At 42.0% G+C, this 27,776-nt stretch overlaps 1 protein-coding gene and 1 pseudogene across 1 annotated transcript; both read left to right on the top strand.

The window, feature by feature from the left end:
- Nucleotides 1–214: 214 nt before the first annotated feature.
- On the top strand, nucleotides 215–26,502 carry DYNC1LI2 (dynein cytoplasmic 1 light intermediate chain 2). Its single transcript, XM_053603444.1, has 13 exons — nucleotides 215–461; nucleotides 618–691; nucleotides 2,579–2,695; nucleotides 7,044–7,274; nucleotides 13,819–13,988; nucleotides 15,359–15,452; nucleotides 16,661–16,796; nucleotides 18,865–18,976; nucleotides 19,549–19,608; nucleotides 20,298–20,339; nucleotides 20,739–20,856; nucleotides 21,683–21,799; nucleotides 23,519–26,502. Exons 1-13 carry the CDS (start codon nucleotides 277–279, stop codon nucleotides 23,617–23,619), a joined length of 1,557 nt encoding a protein of 518 aa, XP_053459419.1. The 5' UTR covers nucleotides 215–276; the 3' UTR covers nucleotides 23,620–26,502.
- LOC128594544 (histone H2B type 2-K1-like) lies at nucleotides 7,862–11,464 on the top strand (annotated as a pseudogene).
- Nucleotides 26,503–27,776: the final 1,274 nt, after the last annotated feature.

Raw genomic sequence — 27,776 nt, 5'->3', positions numbered from 1 at the left:
TGTTAAGGGGAGCGGCACCCCAGGGACAACGAGCCGAACAGCGCGGAGGACTGTGGTGCACCCCTCGGCCGCCAGAGGCCGCCAGTGCGCCATCGGTCTGGGCGGTGCCCGCCTCCCCGCCCATGGCTGCCCCGGCGGCCGCCTGACGGCTGCCTGACCACTGTCCGCCACCTTCACGACCTGTAGGAGCCTTGGATATAGCCAGCCTGGAGAGACTTGTTGGGCGGCACGAAGTTTGGGTTTGGGCGGCGGGAGCCGCGCCGCGGGGGAAGGCAGATGGGCGGCCCGGCCGGGGTCCTCGCGGGTCCTCGGCGGATCCGGAGGAGGACCCTCTTTGTGGCTGCAGTTGGCAAGATGGCGCCGGTGGGGGTGGAGAAGAAACTGCTGCTGGGCCCCAATGGGCCCGCGGTAGCGGCCGCCGGCGACCTGACCAGTGAGGAAGAGGAAGGCCAGAGCCTATGGTGAGGCCGCGGGCGGCCAGGCCGGGCCGGGGAGGGCACAGTCGGGCGGGGACCCGGCCGCGCTGGGCCGGACCGTCCGACCGACTGACTGGCCATCGCGGGCTGGGCTATCCTAGGCTGGCCCGGAGGCTGACCGCCCTTGCCATTGTCGCGCAGGTCCTCGATCCTGAGCGAAGTGTCCACTCGTGCCAGGTCGAAGCTGCCGTCCGGCAAGAACATCCTGGTTTTCGGTGAGCGCAGACAGGGCAGCGTTTCCCCAGGGCGCTGGGATGGGCGAGGCGGGTGCCCCCCACGCCCCTCCCCGGTCCCATCCTTCCCCTTTTCTGCCGCCTGCCCGCGCGCAGCCAGCTCTGTCTGGGAGTAGGACTTGACTAGGGAGTCAGAGAGTGGGATGGTGCGTGTGGTTGTGGGCACATTGCTTCAGTCAGTTGGCTGCGACATTTTCCTTGCTTCTAGTGTCCCTGACTCCTTGCGCCCGTAGTTTCGACAGTTACCAAATTGAGTTCTTGGAGAGGGGAGCGAAGGGATGAGAAGGTTGGGTGGAGAAGACTGGAGAATGAGGTGACCCGGCCTCGGAGTTGTGAGTAAAAGCCATGAGAGCCTTCCTTGATCCTTATGAGGGTTTTACAGAGGTTTTAGGGACTTTGCCAAAGAACAGCAGGCCTGGGAGTCAGCATCGGGTACTTTTTCTGCATTACTCTAACTCTTAACTGCTAGGTACCTTAATGTCCTAAGTTCGTTAATGTCTCAGCCCTCAGTTTCCACTCATACAAGTGAGGGAATTCGTGTACATTCACACAGCAAACCCATTTTTTCAAGTGACGCCTGTGGGCTGGACACTGGGGTAGGACAGACATCTCTTAGACACTGCACAAGAACCTCAGTCTAGTGGGAGACAGAGGGGTGGTGATTGCACCACGCCATGCAGGCGTGGGTGGATTATTGTGGGAGCATCACACTGCTGAGGAGTTAATGCTTTTTTCTGAAGGCTCTGATTCTCAAAGGCCTTTTATCTCACCTCCATCCCCTAATCCTTGTGGGAATGGCTGCCTTGTTGGTTTTCTTAACTGTTTCCAGAGACAGTATATGGTTTTTCTCAAGTGATGAACACTACAATAGGTAATGGGGAACCCTTAGGGAGCAGCAAAAAGTGAGGGATCAAGATCACCAGATCCATGTTTTAGATTCACAACCGGCAAGTGACTCAAGGCAAACACTGAAATGGTGCTCACCATGGTCCAGATGGGATGCAGAGGACCTGAAAAAGATAGTGGCATTGAGGTTGGAGAGGAGGTCTTTGATCTGTGGACTGTCTTTAAGGTCTCCTGTTCTGTAATTCTGTGTTATTAAATGCCGGCAGTGCCTAGTGATGTCTGTTGGTAGTGGTTCTCCTTGATGTTTAGGGCTTTGGTGGGGCAGTGTTAATTGGGTCGCAGGAGATGAGGAAGCACTTGGTAATTACTGAAATCAGAGTTAAGAGTTTTGCTTACATCTGTAATTGTTTTCTTTAGCCTTCAGAATGCTAACATAAAGGAGATGTACTAAAATAAAAAATGAATAACTTCTTTATGATAATGGGGCAGGATCAGATTTTTTTAGTTCACAGTTCCTGGACTTGAGATTAGTCGTGCAGGGTGGCGCCTGTAGCTCAAGGAGTAGGGCGCCGGTCCCATATGCCAGAGGTGCCGGGTTCAAACCCAGCCCCAGCCAAAAACCACAAAAAAAAAAAAAAAAAAAGATTAGTCGTGCTGTATTTTGAAGCTTTCTTGCTTTTCTTGTGGGGAAAGTTTATTTTGTGAGAAACTAACCCCATCTTTTGCTTTCACTTTTTCAAACATGTCATATAAATTGTAGATAGGGCCTGTGGACCAGCCTGTTCCTTCCCTTGTGAAGTAAGGGTAACCATAGTAGAGTGTCATTTTAGATCTTGGAATTTGCTGCCTTTACTATCCCCTTCTTCCCAACACCTCCAATTACTCTTCCAGCAATGTCTTCTTTGTTTATGAAAGCAGGTGAGGGTTTGCATGAAATTCTTAGTTGTTCCTTGTCATGGGAATAGCTCCCTATCTTAGCCCAGAACGAACAGTTCACCTTTGTCTTGCTAACATCATTTGTAGGTGAAGATGGGTCTGGTAAAACAACTCTCATGACTAAACTACAAGGAGCTGAGCATGGCAAAAAAGGAAGAGGCCTAGAGTATCTCTACCTCAGTGTACATGATGAGGACCGAGATGGTGAGTGAAACATTGATCCATGATAAGGGGACATATGCAGGAGTCCTTGGTGTAGCCCCTGCAACGTGACCAGGCATTCCAGGTTACTAAAATATTCTGTTTAGTTCTAAGAGAATTAGTCACAGGAATAGATGAAGCATATGTCTTTTATAAGATTTCACACACTTTCCTTTATAGACTATGTTAGCAAAAATGGGGAATTGAGAGCTGCTGCTCTCACTAGCCTGCACTTAAAAACAACACTGAAGGTAAAGTTTCACATGAACATAAAGATAGTAACAAAGTTTATTTGTTTATTTATTTTTTTGACACAGAGTCTCACTATGTCATAGGGTGTGGTGGTGGCATAACTCACAGCAACCTCAAACTCTTGGGCTTAAGCAATTCTCTTGCCTCAGCCTCTCAAGCTGGGACTACAGACACCTGCCACAACACCTGGCTATTTTTTTGTTGCATTTGTCGTTTAGCAGGCCTGGGCTGAGTTCGAACCCACCCGCCTCAGTGTATGTGGCTGGCGCTATAACCACTGTGCTACGGATGCTGAGCCCAAAGATTTTTTTTTAAGATGGAGTCTTGCTATATTGCTAAGGCTGTTTTTGAATTCCTGGGCTTAAGCGATCTTCCTGCCTCAGCCTCCTGAGTAACCGGGGTTATTACCCCAGTAAGAAAGATTTTTAGAAGCTCTGTTTTCTGTGAAAGAAATGCTTGGTAGATTGATCTAGGTACTATTGTTCCTCTGTCTGGTTCTAGTGGAGAATCTGAAATTTTTGGTGTGGTTCAGAGTATAACAGTTTAACACATGAGTGTTCACAGGAGAGTTTTCTGAGTCTTTTTGAGACAGTTTAGAAATGCTAATTTCCTGTGTTTCTTCTTGTGGAAGGAATAGAAGCTTAGGAGTGAAAATGTTCTTTACTGCCTTATCTCTAAAATATGGGTAATAATAGTTAGCATGAGTAAAAGCACTTGGTAACCAGCTGTGTACCTTTAATTCTAGCTCTTGGGAGGCTGAAGTGGGAGGATGGCTTGAGCCCAGGAATTGGAGACCTGCCTGGTCTGGTCTGTAGGGAGACCCCATCTCAGAAAAAGTAAACACTCTTTTTTTTGTTTGTTTGTTTTTGTTTTTGTAGAGACAGAGTCTCACTTTATCGCCCTCAGTAGAGTGTCATGGCATCACACACAGCTCATAGCAACCTCCAACTCCTGGGCTGAAGCGATTCTCTTGCCTCAGTCTCCCTAGTAGCTGGGACTACAGGCACCCACCACAACGCCCAGCTATTTTTTGGTTTGCAGTTCAGCCGGGGCCGGGTTTGAACCCGCCACCCTCGGTATATGGGGCCGGCGCCTTACCGACTGAGCCACAGGCACCGCCCAAAAGTAAACACTCTTTTAAGGATTACATACCATTTAGAACTTTTTTCTTATTATTGTGAGTTGGTTTGGAGTAAAGGTTTTTGTTTACAACTATTCAGTAATTTCTCCTTTATAATCTTTTAGGTTTTATGTTAGATGTTTTGAATGACTGAAATAATTTTTGATGCCTAGGCCTTTTTTTTTGTAGGAAAGTTGTAGATAGCCTGAAGTTGAAATATATTTGTTAAATTACTTTCTTTATATTTTCCTTTACTCATTTAAACAGTAAAGATCATGTTGATTATTATATAAGGGAAGCTAATCTTACTGCCTCTGGTCCCCTATTTCCTTATTGCTAAAATAAAGAAGCTAGTATGAGGTCCTTTCCAGCACTCTAATCCTGCTATCTCCAAGCACTGTTTAGTAGAGAGGATGCTTTTGGGACCTCTTCTTAAAGCTTGGGAATCTATACTGTATTAATGTTAATTTAGTGGTTATCTTAGAACCCTTAGGGTTTTATTCCTACTCCCACCTCTTTGTTTTCTTTGTTATGTGGAACTTCCCTGAAGGATGTAAAAATGAAGGCAGGAGGTAGACCCAGTGCTAAGGACAGGGGGATTCAGGTACCTGTCTGACTTCATTAAGTCTGTATCTTTTGCTTCCTGTCTTTGTTGGGTACCATGGTTATTGTGGAAAGAACTTGGGCTTCAGAGCCAGACAGAACTGGTTCAGAATGCCACTTCTATAGTCACTGGTTGTGTAATCTCGGGTAACTGACTTAAACATTCTATGCTTGAGTTGCTTCATAGAAAGGGGTAGTTGTATCTTTATTACAGGTTGTCAGATTGAGAGATAGTATGTGTCAAGTGTAACAGTGCTTGGGACAGTGATAGCTCTAGTACCCTTTTGTTTCTTTTGAAAACACAAGACATGATGTAGATAATTTTGTAAAACTCTGTAGTCTCTTCTGTTTTGAGATGGCATAAGCATATTTCATGCCAAAGCATGGTGTTAACCATGTTTATTTGCCTTTGAGTTGAACTACATGTTAACTTCTATTTCAGATTCCTTCAAGTTTACCTTAAAAACGTCTTGATCTCTAAATTTATAAGATTTTTTTTAGGCCGCCTACTTGTAAGTTCCTGTTTGATGGAAGAGTTGCCCTTTTCTGTGGTTAATTATACATCTTTTCTACTGTGGTGTGACTGAGTTATAAATATACACTTTTCAGGCAGTCACCCAGGTAGAGAAAATAGTGTCTGGCTTGTACCTGGTTTGTGGTGGAACATGACATGTCAAAGGACTTCTGCCTCCAGGGTTGGGGCCATCTGTTTAGTATTACATGTGGTGTGTATACTCTCGGAACACATGGGTGAATTGTATGTAGTGGGCAGTGGTGAGAGAGGCTGAAAAAAGGAACCATGCCTGCCTAAGGGGAGGCATTAAAACCCACGGACTTTGGGTACAGAGTGGTATTTTTAAGGATGTTCACAGAACCCAAACTAAAACCACTATCTAAAATATATTAATGAGTTTGAAAGTATAGCTAGATTTAGATGCCTTTCGTTCTTGACATAAAGTCAAGAATATAATTTTTATAGCATGTTAATGAATTGATTATACAAAAATAGCTAATGGAAGATAGATTTTTAAAATATGGTCAGAATTTATTGGAAAGGAAGTTAATGAAATATTTTTGATGATAGGAGTTTTCTTTCAAGATACTTAAAAAAAGTAGTTCTTAAATAGTTCTAAAACTGTGTTATCATTTGGAGAATCGTCTTCTACATTTACATCATCCAGGCATGATTTTGGGACCACATGTTTCATTAAATATTAGCACTTGGACATTTGTATGAATGTGTTTTAACATTTTATTATAGAAAACAAAAAATGTATACTCAGGCCCACAGGCTTAGTGGTTAAAAAAAAAAAAAAATTTAAAAAAGAAAAAAATATATATAAAGTAGAGAGACGAGTACTATGAACCACAATGTGCCTATCACTTTGCTTCAACTCTTTGTTAATTTTATTTCAATTGTTCTATCACCCTTTTCCCCCCCTTTATTCCCTACTTGATATTCAGACATTGTATCATTTTATTTATGAATACTTCAATAAGTATGTCTAAAAGATAAGGATTTTTTAAAAACATAACCATATTATTATCATAACAAAAATAACTTTCTTTAATATCAGTAGGCATCTAGTAATTCATATCTCAGTTTATATTATACGTAAGTAATGATTTTTATCTTGACATTTAAATACAAAGGTCCTGTCTCCTTGGCACTATTTGTAGTATGTGAACACATTGCTTACTGTGACTGACACAAGAAGAGCTTGTTTAAACACAGGTTCTTTGGCACAGCTCACTGCCTCACAGATTGCTGATATTTTAGGACAATGGATTATTCAGATTAGGGTACAGTTGACCAGTGAACATTAGTATCTTTTTGTTTTTATTGAAAACCAAAATACCCTCAGTCTTTACTTCTTAGATGTGGCTGAAATCTTTTTAGATGTAGGCACTTAAGATATTATGGTAATTTAAAAATTTTAATGTCTAGATAATTTATCAGGTATCAGAATCAAGAATTGTTGTCCAATGAGCATTGGAGCCCTTGCTTGTAATCTCAACTACTCAGGAGGCTGAAGCAGAATGATTCCTTAAGACCAGGAGTTTGAGATCAGCCTGAGCAAGATAGTAAGTCCCCCGTCTCTTACAAAAAGAGAAAACAATAGCCAGGTGTGGTGGTGTATACTTGTCCCAACTTCTTGGGAGGCTTAGGTGGGAAGATTGCTTAAGTCAGGAGTTCAAGGCTGCAGTAAGCTGTGGTCATGCCACTGCATTCCAGCCTGGGCGACAGAGTGAGACCTCATCTCCAAATAAATTTTGAATTCTGTGTAGATTCATGGCTGTCACCTTCAAGATCTTCCTGATGTGTTTCTTCTTATAGCTGTGCTAGGTGGTAACTAGTTGCATTGCTTTTCTCAGATCACACACGCTGCAATGTGTGGATTTTGGATGGAGACTTATACCACAAAGGCCTGCTGAAGTTTGCAGTTTCTGCTGAATCCTTGCCAGAGACCCTGGTCATTTTTGTTGCAGACATGTCTAGGCCTTGGACAGTGATGGAATCTCTACATAAATGGGCTAGTGTTTTACGTGAGCACATTGATAAAATGAAAATTCCACCGGAAGAAATGAGGGAGCTGGAACGAAAATGTAAGTAAAATAGAATTTTCTTTTCTTTTCTTTTATTCACAATTGTGCTTGGCTTATAAAATAGAATTTTCTTCACTGGAAAATTCACTAGCCTCTTTGGATGGTTCTGACCACCTTTTTACCAGTCAGGAGATGTCCCTTATGTCGTGTTGTGTTGTATTGTGTTGTGTTTGCCCCATGTATTTCAGATTTGCTCTTATAAATTCGAAAGTCAAAAAGTATTCAAAGTAGTCTTTAGGCTCACCGCCTGTGACTCAAGCAGCTAAGGCACTAGCCACATACACCAGAGCTGGCGGGTTCGAATCCAGCCCAGGCCCACCAAACAACAAGGATGGCTGCAACCAAAAAATATCTGGGCATTTTGGCAGGCACCTGTAGTCCCAGCTACGTGGGAGGTGGAGGCAGGAGAATTGCTTGAGTCCAGGAGTTGGAGGTTGCTGTGAGCTGTGATGCTACGGCACTCTACCCAGGGCAACAGCTTGAGTCTCTGTCTCAAAAAAAAAAAAAAAAAAAAAGGAGTCTTTAACTCAGGTGTCACACTTGAAGAAAATGAGTCAATATTCCTTATTATATTCACTGGTTCGCTGTTAAGTGTTCTTTTCTTAAAATGTCTCTGATGTATTTCTTTTATTATCTGCTAAGGTAGCATCACTGCCTTAGGGACCCTCTTGTTTAAAGGCTTAGAGGAAGCGCTAAAAAAGACAAAGCTTTCAGCTGCTACCTTAGTTTCTACCTTGGAATCCAGCACGTATAGTTTTGGTTAGAAATAGGCAGGTCATTTTTTTTGTCACTAAAATGAAAGGCTATTTTAAGACTAAGGACATCCATGTCCTTTTGAAAACAAAGAACTTTAAAATTACAGGAAGTTTTTTCCCCCCCTTAACTTGGTTCAGAAGCCTGTTTTTCCTTTCCCTTGCTTCTGTGCAGTACATCAGCTTCTGTCCACTTGCCAGGGAAATGGGAGGGGCAGGGGCTGGAGCCATGGCAGCAACACCCGTCTTGGCCAAGGCAGGCTTGGCCCAGCCTGGCTTATTTCCACAGGATGACATCACCCTCTCTAGTGAATTAATAAGGGCTTCTGGGGCACAGTGCACGGGATCTTCACACTTACTGGCAGAATGTTGCAGAAATTTTGATATGGTTTTTAGATCAAAGTTCCTGCCATGTGTCTCCCTGTCCCACCCTTTGTTTTGCTTCTGTTTCACATTAGCTAAAACTAACATCTTATTCTTTGGTTTATTGTGTGTATGTGTATTTTCCTGGTCACCCGCATGTGTGCTGAGTGATTGTTATGCAGCTCAGGTCGTCTGTCTTCAACCATTGACCTTTCTAGATAAATGCCTCTTTTTCCCACTGAAATAAAGATCCTAAAGACAACTTCTCAGACTAGTTCTGATGCTGAAGACCAATTTTCTACCCACTTGCACATACAGCTTTGTACCCAGATTAGTGGGTTAATGCACTGGAGACATCAGTTCTCTGAACCTGTTTTCTTAGAGTGATAGCTTTGCAAAGATTTGTTAAAAGAGAAAAAAGAGAGGGATTGTGCCAAGGATATTGTTTTTTTCTCAGATAGGGAAAGTGTCCGCTCTGTACCAGGTACTGTTCTAGGCACTGAGAATACAGCAGACAGAATGTCTATGCCTGATCCTGGGGAGTTTAAATTTCCATGAGACACTGAATTTATTTTGTGGTCTTAGTCACTGATGTCTGTGTCACTTGGGATTAGATTCAGTGGCATATGACCCAAAACCCCATGTAACAGAGATTTATACAAGACTGAGGCTTCTCTCTCTTGAAAATAAAAGAACTCAGCAGTTCAGGACTGGAAAGCAGCCCTGAAAAGATAGCTCAAGGACCGTGGCTCCTTGTGCTTACTGCTTTGTCATTTCGAGGGTGTGGTTCTCTTCCTAATAACTAGAGCTTTAGCCTTCACATCTGTGAGTTAGGATGGAGGAAGAGGAAAGAAGGGCTGTAGGGCACATGACTGTTGCTTTTTAAGAAGACCAGGGTGGGGTGAGGTGGATCACACCTGTAATCCCTGCCAGCACTTGGGAGGCCAATGTGGGCAGATTGCCTGAGCTCACAAGTTTGAGACCAGCTTGAGACACAGCAAGACCTTGTCTCTAAAAATAGCTGGGTGTTGTGCCCGGCACCTGTAGTTCCAGCTACTTGGGAGGCTGAGGCAATAGAATCGCTTGAGCCCAAGAGTTTGAGGTTACTGTGAGCTGTGACGCCAGGGCACTCTACCAAGGGTGACAAAGTGAGACTCTGTCTCAAAAAAAAAAAAAAAAAGACTAGGAAATGTCTATGTGGCCGTGTGTTCTAAGTGTAAGAGTTCAATTGGATTATAAGAAGGGCAACTGGCGATTACCAGAACATTGTCTATGTCTCGTTCACGGTGATTGACTTTCACAGGGCCTCTCTGCTTTCGCCACCCGCCTCTCTGAGTTGTTTGGTATGGTAGTCATACCCTCGAGTTACATGTTGGGGCTGCATTTATTAGTTCTGGGTTTAGGTTACATTTTAATAAAGCGGTTGGTCATTCTCTTGCTGAGAATACTCTTACTTTCCAGATTAATTGTACTCTAGGTATTACATTAAATGAGTGAAGCTCTTATTTAACCTAGTTTCCAATCCAATACCAGTCTCCAGTTTGCTCACTTTGGAGAGCTGGCCATTCTCTTGAGTTAGGTTCCCAGTGGTCCTGGGTCTATGGCGGCTGTTAGGTTGCAGGAACTATGGGTGAGGGGGAAAGTAATCTGAGAACCACCTGAGAAAGTTAGTCTTACCTTTTCTGCTTTGTGTCTGGGCTTCTCTTGCTTATGTAGGTCTATGGGGTCTTCTGAGGACTGTGGAACCAACGAGGTAGGAGGACAAAGATGAGAAAGCGCAGGGAAGGTAGAGCACTCTGCGATCTCCCTCCTGTATTCACTTTTATCTGATGCTGAAGGGAAGCCCCACGTGGGCTGATGTCCCTTGCTGTGAAATACTGGCCATCCAGCTATCTAGAGGGAAACCATTAATTCCACTGAATGTGTATACCCTAAGGAAAAACACAGATTTTACTGTGCAGATTACACACAGTCTTTACTGTTTTTAATACTTCCTTATTTTCATTTACTTGTGTGTTATACACATGTGCTCTGCCTTCCAAATGGTTTTCTAAAATAATAAGTTATTTTAAAAAATGTGAATTTCCTATTGTTGTTGGACAGCCACAATTAATTTATTCCTTTGGAGCTTGTAGTCTAAGCCAGGACTTCTATTTTTACTTCATGGCACACACATGTAGAATACATGAGAGCTTGTGTAGTACCTGGTATTGTAGGTTTGTTGAGCAGGCTGCCTGACCTTCCCCACCCCCACCTCACTTCCCGTCATAGGTTAGCTTACCTGTTTGTAACCTGTTGCAGGTTCTGCTCTGTCTAGAAGGTTCTAGTTGAGTGCCTCATGAGATGTTGGGTGGTTATATCTTATCCAGGCAGTTAAGCCATTGTATTTTTCATTGATTTGAAGATTTATTAAAATGCTTTTAAAGAGAAAATGTGAGAATCTTGTGATTCCTTTAAAAACACTTCAACAATCAGCGGCACCTGTGGCTCAGTGAGTGGGGCGTCAGCCCCGTATACCGAGAGTGGCGGGTTTGAACCTGGCCCCGGCCAAACTGCAACAACAAAAAAGAGCACTTCAATAATCATGTTAAGTTCTTCCGTTTTTTTCTAAAATGTAGTAAAGTTCATTTGAGTAGATATTTATATTGACAATGAAGTTGTATGAATGAATTAAGGAAAAATTGTAGGCTGTCTGAGGAACTGGAAGATGAGTATGGAGCATGGGCAATGGCAGCAGGCTGAGGACCACGGGGGGCCGCAGTTCTCGGAACAAGAAGTCCAAAAAGTGTTGCCTTCGTAAAGAAACCTCCGTGTACATCTACAAGGTGTTGAAGCAGGTGCACCCCAACATTGGCATCTCTGCCAAAGCCATGAACATCATGAACTCATTTGTGAATGATGTGTTTGAACGGCTTGCTGGTAAAGCTGTCCAGATGACTCAGTACTCGGGCCGGACCACCCTGAATTCCCAGGAAGTCCAGACAGCTGTACAGCTGGCTGCTGCTTCGGGAGCTGGCCAAACACAGCGTGTCCAAGGGCACCAAGGCTGTCACCAAGTACATCAGCTCCGAGTGACCCAGGGACTGACAAATAAAAGGTGAACTGCTTAAAAAAAAAAAAAAAAAAAAGTTTTAGAGATGAAATACTGTTACATCTGCATTTTAGGACTTAGTTTTCAGTCTGTCCTGTATTGTGTGAATGACAGTGAGTTCCCATATAACTTCAGAAACCCCTGTAATGATAACCTAAAATCTTTGTAAATAACAACTTACAGGGGTTTTGTTTTGCTTTTGAGACAGTCTTTGTCTTTTGACCCTGGTAGAGCGCAGTGACGCCATCATAGCTCACTGCAGTCTCAAACTCTTGGGCTCAAGTGATCTTCCTACCTCAGCCTCCAAAGTAGTTGGGATTACAGGCTCACGCCATGAAGCCTGGCTAATTTTACTATTTTTGGTAGAGACAGGTTTCAGTCTTACTCAAGCTGGTCTTGAACACCTGAGCCCAAGCATTCCTTTGGTCTCAGCCTTCCAGAGTGCTAGGATTATAGATGTGGGCCACTATGCCTGGCCAGCTTACGGTTTTAAAATGCTTGAAATCTGTTTTGTGGGTATTCTTTCTCTAGGTCCTTTTCAGTTCTATTATTTGGATTTATCTAGTGAACATTTTGTTGGTAAGAATAAAAGGTCTTTTGGTTCTTTAAGTTCTGTTGGGCTTAGAAGGTAGAGCTGCCTGTTTTCTCTGGATCAAAGTAGCTTTAACCATCATGTCCTTGTTCTCTGGCTTAACATAAGAGCCTTGAAGTGCCCACATAAAGGTGTAGATCTATGTGCTTTCTGGTTAATTGGCTTAATTGAGGTGTGGATCACTCTGAGCTTGAATGTGCTCCTTAGCCTGAGTAGTGAACATTGCATGCCAAGAAGCAAATGTTATACCACTGACCCTTTCTTGAAGGGACAGGCCATGAACACTAGAGCACGTGACTCAGGAACTCATAAAGATGAGTCTGAGTTCCTAAGAGTGAGGATAAAGAAGAAATGTCTAGTTACTTAGTGTTGACATACCTCAGTTGTATGGAAACAGCATGCTTTTATGGAATTCAAATTGTTTTACTAAGCATTTCTTTCTTTCTTTCTTTTTTTTTTGAGATAGAGTCCCACTATATTGCCCTCAGTAGAGTGCCATGGCATCACACCTCACAGCAACCTCAAACCCTTGGGCTTAAGCCATTTTCTTGCCTCAGCCTCCCAAGCTGCTGGGACTACAGGCATCTGCCACAACGCCCAGCTGTTTTTTTTTTTTTTTTCTTGTTGCAGTTGTCACTGTTGTTTAACAGGCCCCGGCTGAACCCCTTGTACATGGCGGGCACCCTAACCACTGAGCTACAGGTGCCAAGCCTACTAAGCATTTCTAATGAGGACTCTTATGAGTTTTTTATTTGTTTTTGTTTTTTGAGACAGAGTATCACTTAGTTGCCCTGGGTTGAGTGCCATGGCCTCACAGCTCACAGCAACCTCAAACACTTGGGCTCAAGTTATTCTCTTGCCTCAGCCTCCCAAGTAGCTGGGACTACAGGCACCTGCCACAATGCCAGGCTATTTTTAGAGACCAGGTCTCGCTCTTGCTCAGGCTTATCTCAAACTCCTGAGCTCAAGCAATCCGTCTGCCTTGGCCTCCCAGAGTACTGGGATTATAGGTGTGAGCCACCACACTCAGCCTTCTTATGAGTTTTTTTAAACTATAGCTATTTCTAATGGTTGCCTATGTTGAAATAACACAGTTGAACTATTCAGTTATTTTGAAAATGTATGATATATGCTTGGCGCCTGTAGCTCAAGTGGCCAAGGTGCCAGCCACATACCAGAGCTGGTGGGTTTGAATCCAGCTCGGGCCTGCCAAACAACAATGACAACTACAACTAAAAAATAGCTGGGCGTTGTGGTGGGCATCTGTCATCCCAGCTACTTTGGAGGCTGAGGCAAGAGAATCACTTAAGCTCAGGAGTTGGAGGTTGCTGTGAGCTATGACACTATGGTACTCTACCAAGGGCGACAGCTTGAGGCTCTGTCTCAAAAAAAAAAAAAGGAAAGAAAATGTATGATATATAAGGAAAGCAGCTTTTCTCATGGTAAACTTTGAAAACATGTTTTTTGAAATTTTTGAAAACGTGTTTAAGAGTTGGATGCAATTAAGGATGTCCCAGGGAATATCTTTGTTGCTTTAGTGGTAAAAAGCTCAGGCTTAATATGTTAGAATTGGCATTTTGCATCATCATCTCCGGATCCTTAATATTGCAGTTAGCTGCAACTGGGGAGGTTTGTCACACACAACTGCTTACATTTTGTGCTTCTTACTGTCCTTTTCGGTGTTCCAATGCTATGTGTATTTTTATTTGTGTGTGTATATAATTTATATTCCTTTTTCCATTGTAGTTGTAAAAGATTTTCAAGATTATATTGAGCCTGAAGAAGGTTGTCAAGGTTCCCCACAGAGAAGAGGCCCTCTGACCTCAGGATCGGATGAAGAAAATGTTGCCCTGCCTCTGGGTGATAATGTGCTGACTCATAACTTGGGGATCCCAGTGTTGGTGGTGTGTACAAAGGTGCGTGCCTGGGAATTGTAAGCTTGGCTAATTTTGGGCAGTGAATAATCACTGTCTGAAAGAAAGTTTGAGAATCTTTGATGAAGTTTCCTCCCAAGGGAGAATAGGCTTATTCAGGCTGTATTAAGGTACATTGAATATGTCAGGATAGAAAATATGGTTGTGTAGTATTGCTTCTGCAACATGGCATCTCTCAGTTTCCTCATGGCCTAGGTTAATCTCTCTGTGAAGCACTGTTGACTCTCAAATCCAGAACTAAAAGCAGTTTTCTTATGTAAACCAGTTCAATCTGTCCAAGGGTGAATGATAGTCCAAACTGATGGTGGAAAAAGTAGAATGATGAGATAGGACTAGAAATCAAATTTAGTCGTAGAGAAAGTTTTGTCACTTATGTAAGAAAAAAAATAGCCTTAAAAACATTTTGAGGGGAGTGGCGCCTGTAACTCAATGAGTAGGGTGCCAGTCCCATATATTGGAGGTAGCAGGTTCAAACCCGGCCCTGGCCAAAAACTGCATAAATTAAAAAAAAAAAAAAAAAAGGTAATTCTTTAAAAAAAAAACAAAAACAAAAATAAAAACATTTTGGGGGTGGCACCTGTGGCTCAAAGGAGTAGGGCACCAGCCCCATATACCAGAGGTGGCGGGTTCAAACCCAGCCCTGGCCAAAAACTGCAAAAAAAAAAAAAAGCCATTTTGGGTTTCAAAAAGTGCTTTTATTCCCAGTCAGTGTTGCCTAACTGTATAGGATGTGCCATTCTTGTGCCATTCTTGAGAATGGAGCCCTGCGGAGTGGAGTGCACAGCCACGTACAGCGGGCCTGTCTACTGATGTGACCTTGTTTGATGTTTAGAACAACTGTGGGGTAATCAGGCCTATTATATCTCTACAGATAAAGAAATTAAGGCCCAGGATGAAAGAGAAAAATCTCTAGTGCTGCCTTTTGTCTAATTAATGCTTGGACCCTTGACTATACTTTTTTCTTTGGAGCTATGATACTTTATTTCTTTTTCTTTTTTTTTTTTGTAGAGACAGAGTTTCACTTTATCACCCTAGGTAGAGTGCTTAGAGTGCCGTGGCATCACACAGCTTACAGCAACCTCCAACTCCTGGGCTTACGCGATTCTCTTGCCTCAGCCTCTTGAGTAGATGGGACTACAGGTGCCAGCCACAACGCCCGGCTATTTTTTTATTGCAGTTTGACCAGGGCCAGGTTTGAACCCGCCACCCTTGGTATATGGGGCTGGCGTCTTACCCACTGAGCCACAGGTGCCGCCTGAAACTTTATTTCTTAAGAAGGTGCTATTCCCATCCTTAGTGGGCAGAATGGCAAAAAAAAAAAAAGAAGACTTTTTTCCCTATCTTTTCTGCAGTGTGATGCAGTGAGTGTCCTGGAAAAGGAGCACGATTACAGGGATGAGCATTTGGACTTCATCCAGTCACACCTGCGGAGGTTCTGCCTCCAGTGTATCCTTGGAACATTGTGCCGGGCCTGGACCTCAGACTTCCCTCTGAGTGGGGCATCTTCAAAGAGATAAGCACCTCCTGAATCTAGAATAGTCTTCTGCCAGGGAGAAATTGTATTTTATCTTTTTACTAGTTTTATGTTATTAACTCACACCTACTTTTGATCACTTTTTATTTTATTTATTTTTTGAAAGTCAGTCAAATTTAGCAGTGGGGGTTTGTATACCAATTTTTTTGGCACTAATGTTAATAATAAGTTTTAATAACCCTCTATATGGGAACCAGCCAGATCATGCGTTGGTTTTGTTGTTGTTGTTTTTTAAGAGAAAGGGTCTTGCTCTTTCATCTAGGATAGAGTATAGAGGCATAGTCATAGCTCACTGTAATTTTCATCTCTTGGGCTGAAGTGATCCTCCTGCCTCAGCCTCCCATAGTACTGGCATTACAGGCATGAGTCACCATGCCCATCCCAGATAACTATTTTTGATTCTGTACATTTTATAGGCTTTCATATTAAGAAACTGATGTTTGATTCATTTTGTTGCCGGATTACTTTTATCATGTTGTCTTAGAAATATAAACTTTATTTTAAACTTTGCTGATTCAGAGAAGATTAATTACCAGTTTATCATTTTATAAGCTATAGGTTTTCCCCATATGTTTATGTTTTGTGCTATCTATGAGAAAGATGCTGTGACCACAGTTTTTTGAATCTTTCTTCCTGTAAAAAGCCAATAGCAGTTGTTGCCCTAGTCCTTTACCCTGGAATAGGGGTGAGGAATGGGTTCCTTCGTTTTCCTTTGAATCCATTAGCTTGTTGACACCCATTCTCATAAAAGGTATATTTAATGATGAACTTGGTCCAGTTTGAGCATCTGCCTTGGAAGGAGTCTGTGTGCCATGATATACTGAGGGTATTTTCTCAGGCTAGTCCAAGCCATTTACTTGACTTTTGGGGAAGTAACCTGAGGGGTTAAGACAGCAATTTACATGTTAAAAAAGAACTGTGCACCCCTGTAGCATCAACGTGTTTTTTGCTTTTGACTTGATTCATCTGCTACTATTACCTTTGTAATTTTAATAATTTCTGTTACTCATGCATTGATCAAAAACTGATCAACCTATGAGTAATACTGTGAAGATTCTGCTTGTATATATTTGATTTTGTCTCCTGCAGTGAATTGGTTTTCCTTAAACAGATTGATTAGATGGAGCTGCCTTGATTTATACATCAGTGAAAGAAGAGAAAAACCTTGACTTGTTGTTTAAGTATATTGTTCATAAAACATACGGTTTCCACTTCACCACACCTGCCTTAGTTGTGGAAAAGGATGCTGTTTTTATGTGAGTTATTTATAGGTGATGCTTTCATATTTGCTTTTTTACATTATACCCTTTTAAGTAATGTTCCTTTTGCCAGTGTCTTGTATAGCCAGCTCTCTAGCTGCCTTGGGATAAAGTGCTTGGGCTGTATCTCACTGGTGATAGATAGACCCAGTCTTCCCTGTCTGCTCCTGTCCAGATGATGAGGCATTCTTCCTGAAGGAAGTGGGTGGTGTGGTCAGAGCTGCTTCTGTTTTCTTCATTGAGTGCAAGTTGCCAAAACTTAAGCCAGCCATTTTTGGCACTTATTGTTAACTCTGGTAAAATGCTGGCTGAGGGGGAAGTGTAGGGGATTGCACTTTGGGATCCTCATTGTCTTCTGTTAAGGCTTCTGCTATCTTGTTATCCCTGTCAGCATGGGCATTGGCTACTCCGAATGCTTATTGTGTTTGGGAGCCTCTGGGGTTAATTGTCTTTTTTTTTTTTTAATGGAGATAGTCTTACTCTATTGCCCTAGGTAGAATGTCATGGTGTCATAGCTCTCACCTCAGCCTCCCAAGTAGCTGGGACTATAGGCACCTGTCACAACACCAGCAATAAATAATTGTGTGTGTGTGTGTGTGTGTGTGTGTGTGTGTGTGGTGGGGTAGGTAATATCTAAAAAAAGAAAAATTATATTCGTTCATTCAGCAAGCCTTACTCAGCACCACCTGGGTGCCAGGGTTCTCTGCTGGGACATAGAAATGAATGAAATGTGAATGATATGTGGTCCTTGCACATGATGCTGTAGGGACCACACAGCTGAAGCGGGGAAGGGCAGCAAAGATGTAGAGGAGGAAATATGGCCCCGGGAAGGCAGAGAGGTTTCCCTGATACGGTGTGATGTGGTCCAGACCTGTCCAGATGTATGTATCCCAGGCTGGCTAGAAGTGGGGGTAGGAGGACCAGCCTTGAGAGGCTAGAAGTGTGAAAGCCAGGAGCTATCAGAGAACTGAGTAGGTTGCCTCTTGCACATTTCAAGGAGAGCCTTACCCGGGTTACTTAAAGACACCATACCTATGGACATGGCCTAATTTTAGAGAACTGTGCAGAGCAGTCAGACAGGCACCAGCTCAGTGAGTGACATGTTCTTGGAAATACATAGTGCCCAGATGTGATTTGGAGGAACAGAGAGACTGCTTGGATTTGAGGGTGATCTGGAATAGAGAGCCATCTCGTAGCTTCTACTGGCTGCATGGGTAATGATAATATCTTGATCATACTCTACTCATTAGCACCTTCGGTCCTACTGGTAGGTTGCTTATCTGGGGACTGGTAAAGTCAACAAGGCTGTCTGGGTGGAGCACCCTGGCTAAGCACCCTTTGTAGAGCTATGGAGCAGAAGTTGGATGGAGAATGAGAGGCTTGTAAGGACAATAACTTGCCGTCTTTCAAAGCTGCTTGAGTTCAAAAGTGTATCATATAGGACATTTTACAATTGCTACCTACAAGAGATTCAGTTGGGAACCCTAAGCTGCAGCTTAACTTAATGGAACCTGTGTACCATCTTGCCTTAGGATGTCGAACTGGGCAGCACCCAAGTCGGAGCCTCAAGGATTCCTTGTACCCCTTTGGTTTGGGGCCCAGGGTAGAGTAGACACAGCAAAGTTAATGAACCAATCCATAAAATAAACATTGTTAGCAGAATTCTCAGAGAAAGAAACAGCCTATAGGAGAAGAGCCTCTGTGCCAAAGCCCAAGAGAAATAGTCCCATCCTGCCCTTGGTCAGGACAGGGCCCCACTGTGTTATTGCTTTTCCAGATAGAGTTGTGTGAGAGCTCTGAATACTTCAGTGGGACAGCATGTGGAGTCAGTCAGATTCGTACTGGCTCCTTAGGCCTTGGGCCTATGAACTCAGGACAGAGGACCTGTGTGCTCAAATGATGAATTATACCTGCAGTGAATTTTGGCTTGTCTACCAAAAGCTGCTAACCACATCTCGTGGAATAGGATCTTGCCCAGGAGTCCTCTCTAACCCTGAAAGTGCTCTGAGAGTGCCCTAAGGCATTCCCAGGAAAAGCAAGTCAATCTCTGTCTCTTTGCCTTTAGACCTGCAGGCTGGGACAATGAAAAGAAAATAGCTATTTTACATGAAAATTTCACAACTGTGAAGCCAGAAGATGCATATGAAGATTTTATTGTGAAACCTCCAGTGAGAAAGGTACCCAAATCAATCACTCTAAGAGTTTAGATTCTTTCTTTTCTTTAGATTAATGTCAAAGAAAGAAAAAGGGAAAGAGGTTAGGTGTTTTTTAATGGGGTGAGGGGGGACCTATAAAGAAACAGGTCTTACACATTATATCACTTTAGGGGGGAAAAGGAGCCTTTCTGTTCCTCTGTAAATGAAGTCCAGTGTTCCATGAGTGGCTGAAGGTGGTGGGGTGATTGCATTGCCCCTGTGGAATTGGGTGGTGTTTTCCATTAAGCCCTCTAGTGCTACCTCTGGATTACTATTACTAGATCCCCTTACTCATGTGATCTGCTATAGACCTGATCTGGAAGGTGTTGTTTAGAACCTGTGAAGACCTTAAAAATTCCAGTTGGCTACATGCCACAGCTATTTTTGGGAGAAGGTCTGTGCCAGACCAGAAAAAATGTAACTCTGCAGTCTCAGCAGGGATCTCTGAGACCCATGTTGAGGCCTGAGCCTAAGATTCTCCTTTCAGCATGAATTTTGACAGTATTTGGGAGTGTTCTTGGCCTGTGGCCACAAACATGTGTGTTGCTTCACAGCTGGTTCACGACAAAGAGTTGGCAGCCGAGGATGAGCAGGTGTTCCTAATGAAGCAACAGGTAAGAAGACCAGTGAGGTTAGAACAGAGGCTTTCTCATGCATGAAATACCAGTTCCTATAAAATAGGCCTGGGAGTGTCTGCATGTGGGGAATCACAAAGAGCTTGCAACAATAGAGGAGCTGAGACAGACCTCCTTCCCATTTTCACTCTTTTTTCTAAGCTTAATAGGTGTTGGACCACCTGCCTGCCTTGCTCAGTCTCCCACAGGGATAGACTTAGTATTTTTTTAAGTGCTCCTCACTTCCCTTATTTCCTATAGTTTCACACAGCCCTGTGCATAATGGCAGGTGATGCCCATTTGGTAGGTGAGGCGAATAACTTCTCCAAGCTGACAGATGAGAATGCAAACCCAATCTCATTATTTCTCTTTCATCTGGACTGTTAGACATGTCGTGGATCTGCCTGATGGTATAGGCAGGTCCACAGGAGTTTTGACGATTCTTTTTCCAATTATTCCTCCTTTCTGTGCTCTGCTTGCTTCCTTAGTTTCAAAACTGGTTTCTTAGAATATTTTTTCACCATATACCAAACTGCTTAATTTAAATTTTTCACATGATGATGTGAAACATAGGACTTGGTTGTTGTTAATGGTGCCCTCTAGTGGAATACCTAGAGTAAGTTGTTTTCCAGACCTTCAGTGTACTTTGCAGGCCTTGATTAATGGCCAGTTTGTCCCTCTCTTTGCAGTCACTCCTTGCCAAGCAGCCAGCCACGCCCACAAGAGCCTCCGTGAGTACCTTACACTAAACAGGGTCAAAGCCCAGTGTCGTGAAGTCTTCAGACTTCATACAATTATTTGTAGAAGCTTATAACTGCGTGGGCTTGCAGTTATAAGGGAATTTCGAAGGGAATTTGGTTTCCCTAAAGGCCTACAGTCAAGAACATAGTAGAAACTCAGGAAATGTCTGATGAAAGACTGTAACTCTGAGAATTAGAGTGAGCTGTTGTCATTACCCATATCTCTTCTCTCAGGAGAAACCAGTCTAGGAAGTGCCTGAGCTGAGAGCAAATTTTTAGTCCTGCACAGTAGCCTGTGAAAACTATCCTGCAGAAGCATGTCTTCATTTTGGAATATGTACTTCTGTTATTTTTATGCCTGTGTGTGACCTGAGCTGGTTTTGAACTTAGGAATCCCCTGCAAGAGGACCCTCTGGCTCTCCAAGGACCCAGGGCCGGGGAGGACCTGCTAGTGTGCCTAGTGCCTCTCCAGGCACATCAGTAAAGAAGCCGGACCCAAATATCAAAAGTATGTATCCTGTCTCTGTGGAGAGTAAATTAGGCCTGAACCATGAAGGAGCTGGGTAGCCACTGTAAGGTGAAAGCTGGGCTGTTTATTCTCTTCCCCAATAAGAGCTGCTTTTCACTTCCCCTCTTACAAAGGTAGGAGGTTTTTAGTTGGCAGAGAGCAGGGCCTGTTCAGGTGTCCCATGCACCTCTGTGAGACTTCAGTTTGGCCTTGCACATTCCTTTAGAAAAGAATACAAAATAGGAAGTCACTTTAAAATGTATTTTGAATCTTGTTTATTAGTCTTGTTTCTCATTATGTTTATATTATAAACTATTATATTACTATTTATGGATTGTTGGATATTTTTTCCCCTTCAGGTTTCTTGTCAAGCTCAATTATTAGTTTAGCCATTATCTCTGTGGCTTAATGATAACCCAACGATACTGGCTATAATATAAAACAAAGTTTTATTCTTGCATGTTTGATGAGAGTGTCTTCTATTTAGAATGTGAGCTTTTCACTGCAGATTTGGAGTGTGAAGGGCTCATAGAACTTTGAAAAGCACTGCCTCATGGACAGGGAGATAATATAATAATGGGTTATCTTATTTTTTCCCAAACAGGTGGAGAATATAAGCATATTTCCATTTTGTAATCATGCCAATACATGGCCATGGTAGCCATGTATAAGAAAGGTTTCATAGTAACTGAATATATTATCAGTATCCTGAAAAAATGATGGACACAAACGGCTAATTCCAAGCTGAGAACTGGGGGATGGGGAGTTGTTCATAACTAAGTCATCCACTTTATGTGATGCTTTTTTCCCCTTAATATTTCCTTAGATAATGCAGCAAGTGAAGGAGTGTTGGCCAGTTTCTTCAATAGTCTGTTGAGTAAAAAGACAGGCTCTCCTGGAAGTCCTGGTGCTGGTGGGGTACAGAGCACAGCTAAGAAGTCAGGTATGGAAGAGCCTTCGGAGACCTGTGACTCTTAATGGTTGAAGAGTGCTGAAAGGAAGGATGGAAGCAGACAGGAATGTCTGCCTTCACTGACCCAGAGGCAGACAAGAGTGTCTGTCTTCATGTGTGGGTGACCTGACACACAGACCCTTGGTTTACTGAATAGTCAAGCAAGGAAGCAGACCTTCACTTTATACTGAGCAGTGTGCCATGCTTTCATTGAGAACACCTTATCACCACACAGGTTTGCTTGATGCATTTAAAGTGGGGTCTGTATGCTATATTCAGGTTCTCAGGAACTGGCTATTAGGTGAATTGAGTTATAGTCTAAACGTGGCCCTGATGTAAGAGCTGTGTCCACTGGAGTTCTTGGTCATACTATTGACATTTTATTTATTCTGTTTAATTTTCTGTGATGAGAGTGTCTGTGATGCTATAAGGATTTTTGTTCGCTGCACTAGAGCCTGTGATCCTTCACTGTCTCACTGGAGGGTCATTGTCTCCTCCTCCATGTTCCCTCCTTGCCTTTCTGTGACACACACACACACCCTTCCTCCCTTTCCCAACGTGGAATGATAGGCTACCCACCATCATTCCACGATGGGTAAGTCAGTGTGTCTTCTGAAACAAAATAACCTAATTCCATGAGAATTACACATTGTCCCAGGAAGCTGGAGGACATTTAAAAAGCTTTCAATTTTCCATTGGCTATAAGGGATATTAATATGGTGTTTTCCTTAATTGATGTTTCTGGAGCAAAGGAAACCCTCAGGAGATCACTCTATCTTTGGGACTGTCTCCTGAGTTCTTAGAGACTCCGAGCCTGATCTGGTGGCCCAGGTCGTTGGCTGGTAGTATTATTTCCCAGTGGGAAATAGGAGTCCATTTCCATGCCTCAGGTAGTATTTGACAGCAGAAAAATTTGAGTACTGACTTTGTGCAGATTGAACTATCTAGCTGTAGTCTTATATTCTTATTGAAACACGTTTCCAGGCTACCCATCTGAGTCAGTCTAGAATATTGTAATTTGAAACAATCTCAGCACTTGTTTGAAGCAAAGAAAATACTTTGCTATATTGTTGAAACTCAGGTACCACCTATAGAAAGGAGGTGGAAAGTGAGCACAGGGTTTGGGGTTGGGCGGTGAGAAGGTTTTCAGAAAGGCCCTTGTGTTTGGCACAAAAGCCTGCTAGACAGCAGTCGTGTAGGAAACGTTGACCTGTGACATTTGGAATTAAGAAGGGCCGAATTAGGATCTCTCTATTGCAGTGAAAATAGGCTTTTTTCATTCTTATTGAGGATACTATCAAATAATTACAGAAGTCTGTATAATTTTAAATTCTCACTTTAAAAAATTGTTTTCTGGGCTGAGTGCAGTGGCCCACACCTATAATCCTAGCACTTTGGGAGGCTGAGGCAGGATGTTTGCTTGAGGTCAGGAGTTGAAGGCCAGTCTGAACAAGAGTGATACCACATCTCTACTAAAAATAGAAAAATTAGCTGGATGTTGTGTCAGGCTCCTGTAGTCCCAGCTACTTGGGAGGCTGAGGCAAGAGGATCACTTGAACCCAGGAGTTTGAGGTTGTTGTGAGCTAGGCTGAGGCCACAGCACTCTATCTTGGGCAACAGAGTGAAACTTTGTCTCCAAAAAAACAACAGAAAAAGTTATTTCCTGTTGTTTCATCACTGCTTTGCTTTGTTTGTTTGTTCGTTTTTTAGGACAAAAGACTGTGTTGTCAAATGTTCAGGAAGAACTGGATAGAATGACTCGAAAACCAGACTCCATGGTAACAAACTCTTCAACAGAAAATGAAGCCTGATCCTCCTTAAAACATGCCTATGTCCAATGACCAAATAACTATGTATATTGATCTGCTAAGACCGGGATTTTTCTGATACAGCACATGTTATCAGTTTTTGGGGGCAGGGGAGATGAACTTAAAAAAAAAAAAAAAAAAAACTTCATTGGCTTATCTGAGTGTGAAATGCACATTTAGGAAGGTTATATGTCAGATCCCTTTGTTAAGGATAACCCTTGGACTCTTGGGCACGTGGCTCTCTCGAGGGAGGCAAGCACAGCTGGGCTTCTTATGGAGATGAAGGTAAAGTGAGAGAAAGAGGGCCCACTTTCTATCAGGGTGGAACAAATGAGACTAGGAAAGCATTGATCAGATGGTGGTTAGTCTGACCAGTTTCATGTTAGCAAATTCACTTGTTCTTGGGAAGCAGATTAAGTAGCAGAAAGTCCAGGAAAGAGAATGACTAAAAGGAGGAATGAGAGAAGTGATGGTGGGGAAGCTGAACGTTGAGGGAGTTATAGAGGAAGAAGGAGATGAGCAATGTTAGTAACTACTGTGTGTTCAGTAGAAGTCAAAGAATCATTGTTGAAGACTTAAAATTAGAAGCATTTCCAAACAAAATACGAAGCAAAATGGGAATTAGACTTGTTCTGATTGCATCTTTACTTTATATGAAAGATGTGTTGATTGTGGGGGCATCTGAGTCAGGTGGAGCTGACCCAGGGCAGGAACAATGGCAGCTGCCCACCACCCATGTGCTTGGCCTAGGCTTTGTCCTCATGGGAGATGCTGGGCTCCATGTATGTCCATCATGGGGCAGACAGTCACTGTGGGGTAGGTTCTAAGTCAGCAGTTATAAAATTAGTTTACTTTGAATTGTGGTTTTTTTTAAATAGCTCTTGCTTTTTTTTCTTTTTAATAAAAAGAAGTAACTTTTTTTTTTTTTTTTAACTACCACAGGCTGGCCTACTAATAGAAAATGAGTGATTGACCTCTCATTTTGCCATAATGCAATGTGTTACAGAAAGTTTGGGGGAAGTTTGTCATGTAATTGCACTCTGGTTAATTGGTTTGCACCAGTCTGCCTTACAATCTGTGGGAATCTTCACGGAGTTTCAGTGATGCAGAAGGGTTTTGTCCCAGCTCCCTGGTGCGATGATTGCTATCAGATGGACAAATAAGTGTGAGTGTTTTATATTGAAAATGGAAATGACACATTTCTCTTATGTATTTTTCATAAATTGTAGCTTTTTTTTTTTTTCTTATGGAAGTAAGAATTTCAGGTGTCTCCCCACTTAGGGCACATTCATGCATTGTGAATTGTCACGATTGTCATGTCACACCACCATCCTGGAAATGACTTTTGTGGATTTGAAATGGCACTTTTAATTTTATATATGACACAGAGCGTTTAAATGCAAACACTACCATGAAGTTAATGTATAAAATTTTGTTGTCAAACCAAGGGAAAAAAACCACAGTTCACTATGTGGAGTTTACTTTTTTTTATATGAATGTTTGTTGTACTGTGTCTGAGAATAATTTCCCTAATGTCATTACTTTTACATACCTGATTGACCACTAATGTAGTACTGGGTGTAACTTAAATATCCTTTGTTGTATAACAACTGTTAAGATTGTCTTGAATTGCTTTTGTAAAGGTCTGAACACTGTTAAGGAGAAAGATGAGTATTTACTTGCCTTTCTGACAAACAAAAACATGTTTCTTGTGCCAGTTTTACTGTTGAAATATACTTTTTTTTCCTTTTTTAATTCAGTTTTTTTTTAAAACAAATGTATTATTGCTTCCAATTACCAGATTGTCTAGGTAATGACAGTAAACGGACTATGAAATGATATTGTGGTGTAGTGACCGATAGATGTCGTACAGCTTGTGGCCACACTGAAGGTGGGTCACTTACTTCCTCTCTAGCAGCTGGGGCAAAATAAGTAACCTCAGAAACAAGAAGAAAGGCACATGCCTATGAGGGATACAGTGTGATTGTAAATTCTAATGCAAAATTTTAATTTTTTGTTTATTTTTTGTCATTTAAACTGATAAGCACTTTTTGTGTCAATATAAAATGTACTAAAACTTTTGAAATGTAAAGACACCTGTCTTGTGAAGGAAGGTTTCTTGGAGAACACTTTTATTTTTTCATGACAAGTGGATGCTCCTAGTATCAGAAGAAACTGATACATAGTGTCACGTGCTCAGTGGTTGCAAAGTCTACCAACTTTGGGCTACAGGGTTCTTTAGTGGGGGGAAGGGAGATCATTTTTGTTATTTTGGGGCTTTTAAGCATTGGAACCAAAGGCCAAATAATGAACAGCCTTTACTTTTTAAAGTAAAATTCATTTTATTTGCAGAATACAATTGTATGGTAGACTGTTGAAGACAATTTTATGCCTATTTATACACATCATAGTGATTACATCTGTTGTCTTTAAAATTCAAAAAAAATTCAAAGAAAAATAAGCCCAACTTAGAAGATGTGGCCCAGATAAAGGCCATGGATTGGTCTTTCCTACAAATATAACAGGTATGCTGCTAGATTATTTTATTTTGTTTGCACTTTTTTTGATTGGCATTTTAAAATCAGTATTTAAACTGAAGACATTATCATATTTTATTAATTTAATGAAGTTGAAAGTGACTGCTCTGTACATCATGACCTTAACAATGTTGATGCTGTAAGTGAAAGTTCACTGTCTATATACTAAGTTTATTGGTGTTTTTAACTTAAAATTAGGACTGCAGATTGTCCCCCACCAGCCTTAGTCCAGGGGTGTGGCTCTATACAGGTGCAGTATGCAGTCATGTGGAACCTTGCTTTCTAGTGCTGGAAAAAAAAAGATGTCTCTAATTTACTGGCTTCAATAAACATGAATCCAGACTGCTTACAATTTTTGGTGACTTTCTTTGTGATAAATCATCCCACTAGAGAAACATTGAATTGTCAGCTAATCATATGAAGTATTTGATTATGCAGCTAGAAATGTTTCCTACTCTTACTTGAAAGAAATAATCAGAAATTCTGAAAAGAATAGTATTATAAAACTGCATTTCAAAGGCTGTAGAGTTCCATGTGTAGAGTGCAGGGGAGTTTGTTGTTGCCAAGTGTATTTTCTTGCCTCTTAAATCAATTTTTCATTGTCTATAAATTGGGCTGAGGTCTTCTCACTTGTTTAAATGGAACACAGAAAAATTTGTTCAAGAAATTGGATTCTTTATATTATAGTATATGAATTACATTCCTGATTATCACACCCACTTTAGGCAGGTGGAATTTTTTTGGTTTTTAAGGCTCATTTATCATATACATTTTTCTGAACTTTTTATTTTGAAAAATTATAAACCTACAGAAAAGTTGAAAGAGCATAGTGAACACCCATCGCCTATTTTTTTCTTTTTTTACATAGTTTCACCAAGTTTTAACTTTGTCATATATGCTTTCGTTCTCTTGGTCTCCCTCTCCATCATCCTTTGTCATATTTGTATGCATGCACACACATGCTCATACTTTTCCCCTTTAATCATTTAAACAGTGAGGAGGTCACCAGCCCCATGTACCGAGGGTGGCGGGTTTGAACCCGGCCCCGGCCAAACTGCAACAAAAATATAGCCAGGTGTTGTGGCAGGCACCTGTGGTCCCAGCTACTTGGGAGGCTGAGGCAAGAGAATCGCCTAAGCCCAAGAGCTGGAGGTTGCTGTGAGCTGTGATTCGACAGCACTCTACTGAGGGCAACACAGTGAGAGTCTGTCTCTAAAAAAAAAAAAGTTTTAAACATTTAGGGTCTTTCATCACTAAATCAGATGCGTCTAGGCCAATTACAGAAAGTTTGATACCCTGGATTTGCCTTATTTCTCCATAATTTGATTCTAGTTAAACATATTTTGCAAGGATGCTTCATTCTACAATAACAGGTTGTATATGTTCCATTATGTTACATCAGGTTGTTCCTGTTTTAGGGATGCTGGATTTGATTCCTTGGGTAAGGTGGGTATCCTTCAGCTCTTAGTCTTTGGGGTGACACTTTTGAATATTTAGTCTTCAGTCAACTTTTACTTACCTCTTAAAGCACTCACTGTTGCCTAAATGAGTTATCACATTAAAGTTTCTTTAAGGGTATTCTTATCCAACATCATTTTTCCTACATGTATTAGTTGGCATTCA

This window comes from Nycticebus coucang, chromosome 2 (genome assembly GCF_027406575.1).
Source record: "Nycticebus coucang isolate mNycCou1 chromosome 2, mNycCou1.pri, whole genome shotgun sequence".
Lineage (NCBI taxonomy): Eukaryota > Metazoa > Chordata > Mammalia > Primates > Lorisidae > Nycticebus > Nycticebus coucang.
The sequence above is the reverse complement of the archived record's forward strand: the minus strand, read 5'-3'. Positions and strand labels throughout refer to the sequence as shown.

Coding starts and splice junctions, on each gene's coding strand:
- DYNC1LI2 (XM_053603444.1), top strand. CDS start 277: ATGGGCGGCCCGGCCGGGGTCCTCGCGGGTCCTCGGCGGATCCGGAGG. Junction 19,609..20,297: donor TGTTCCTAATGAAGCAACAG/GTAAGAAGACCA, acceptor CTCTCTTTGCAG/TCACTCCTTGCCAAGCAGCC. Junction 20,340..20,738: donor CCACGCCCACAAGAGCCTCC/GTGAGTACCTTA, acceptor TTTTGAACTTAG/GAATCCCCTGCAAGAGGACC.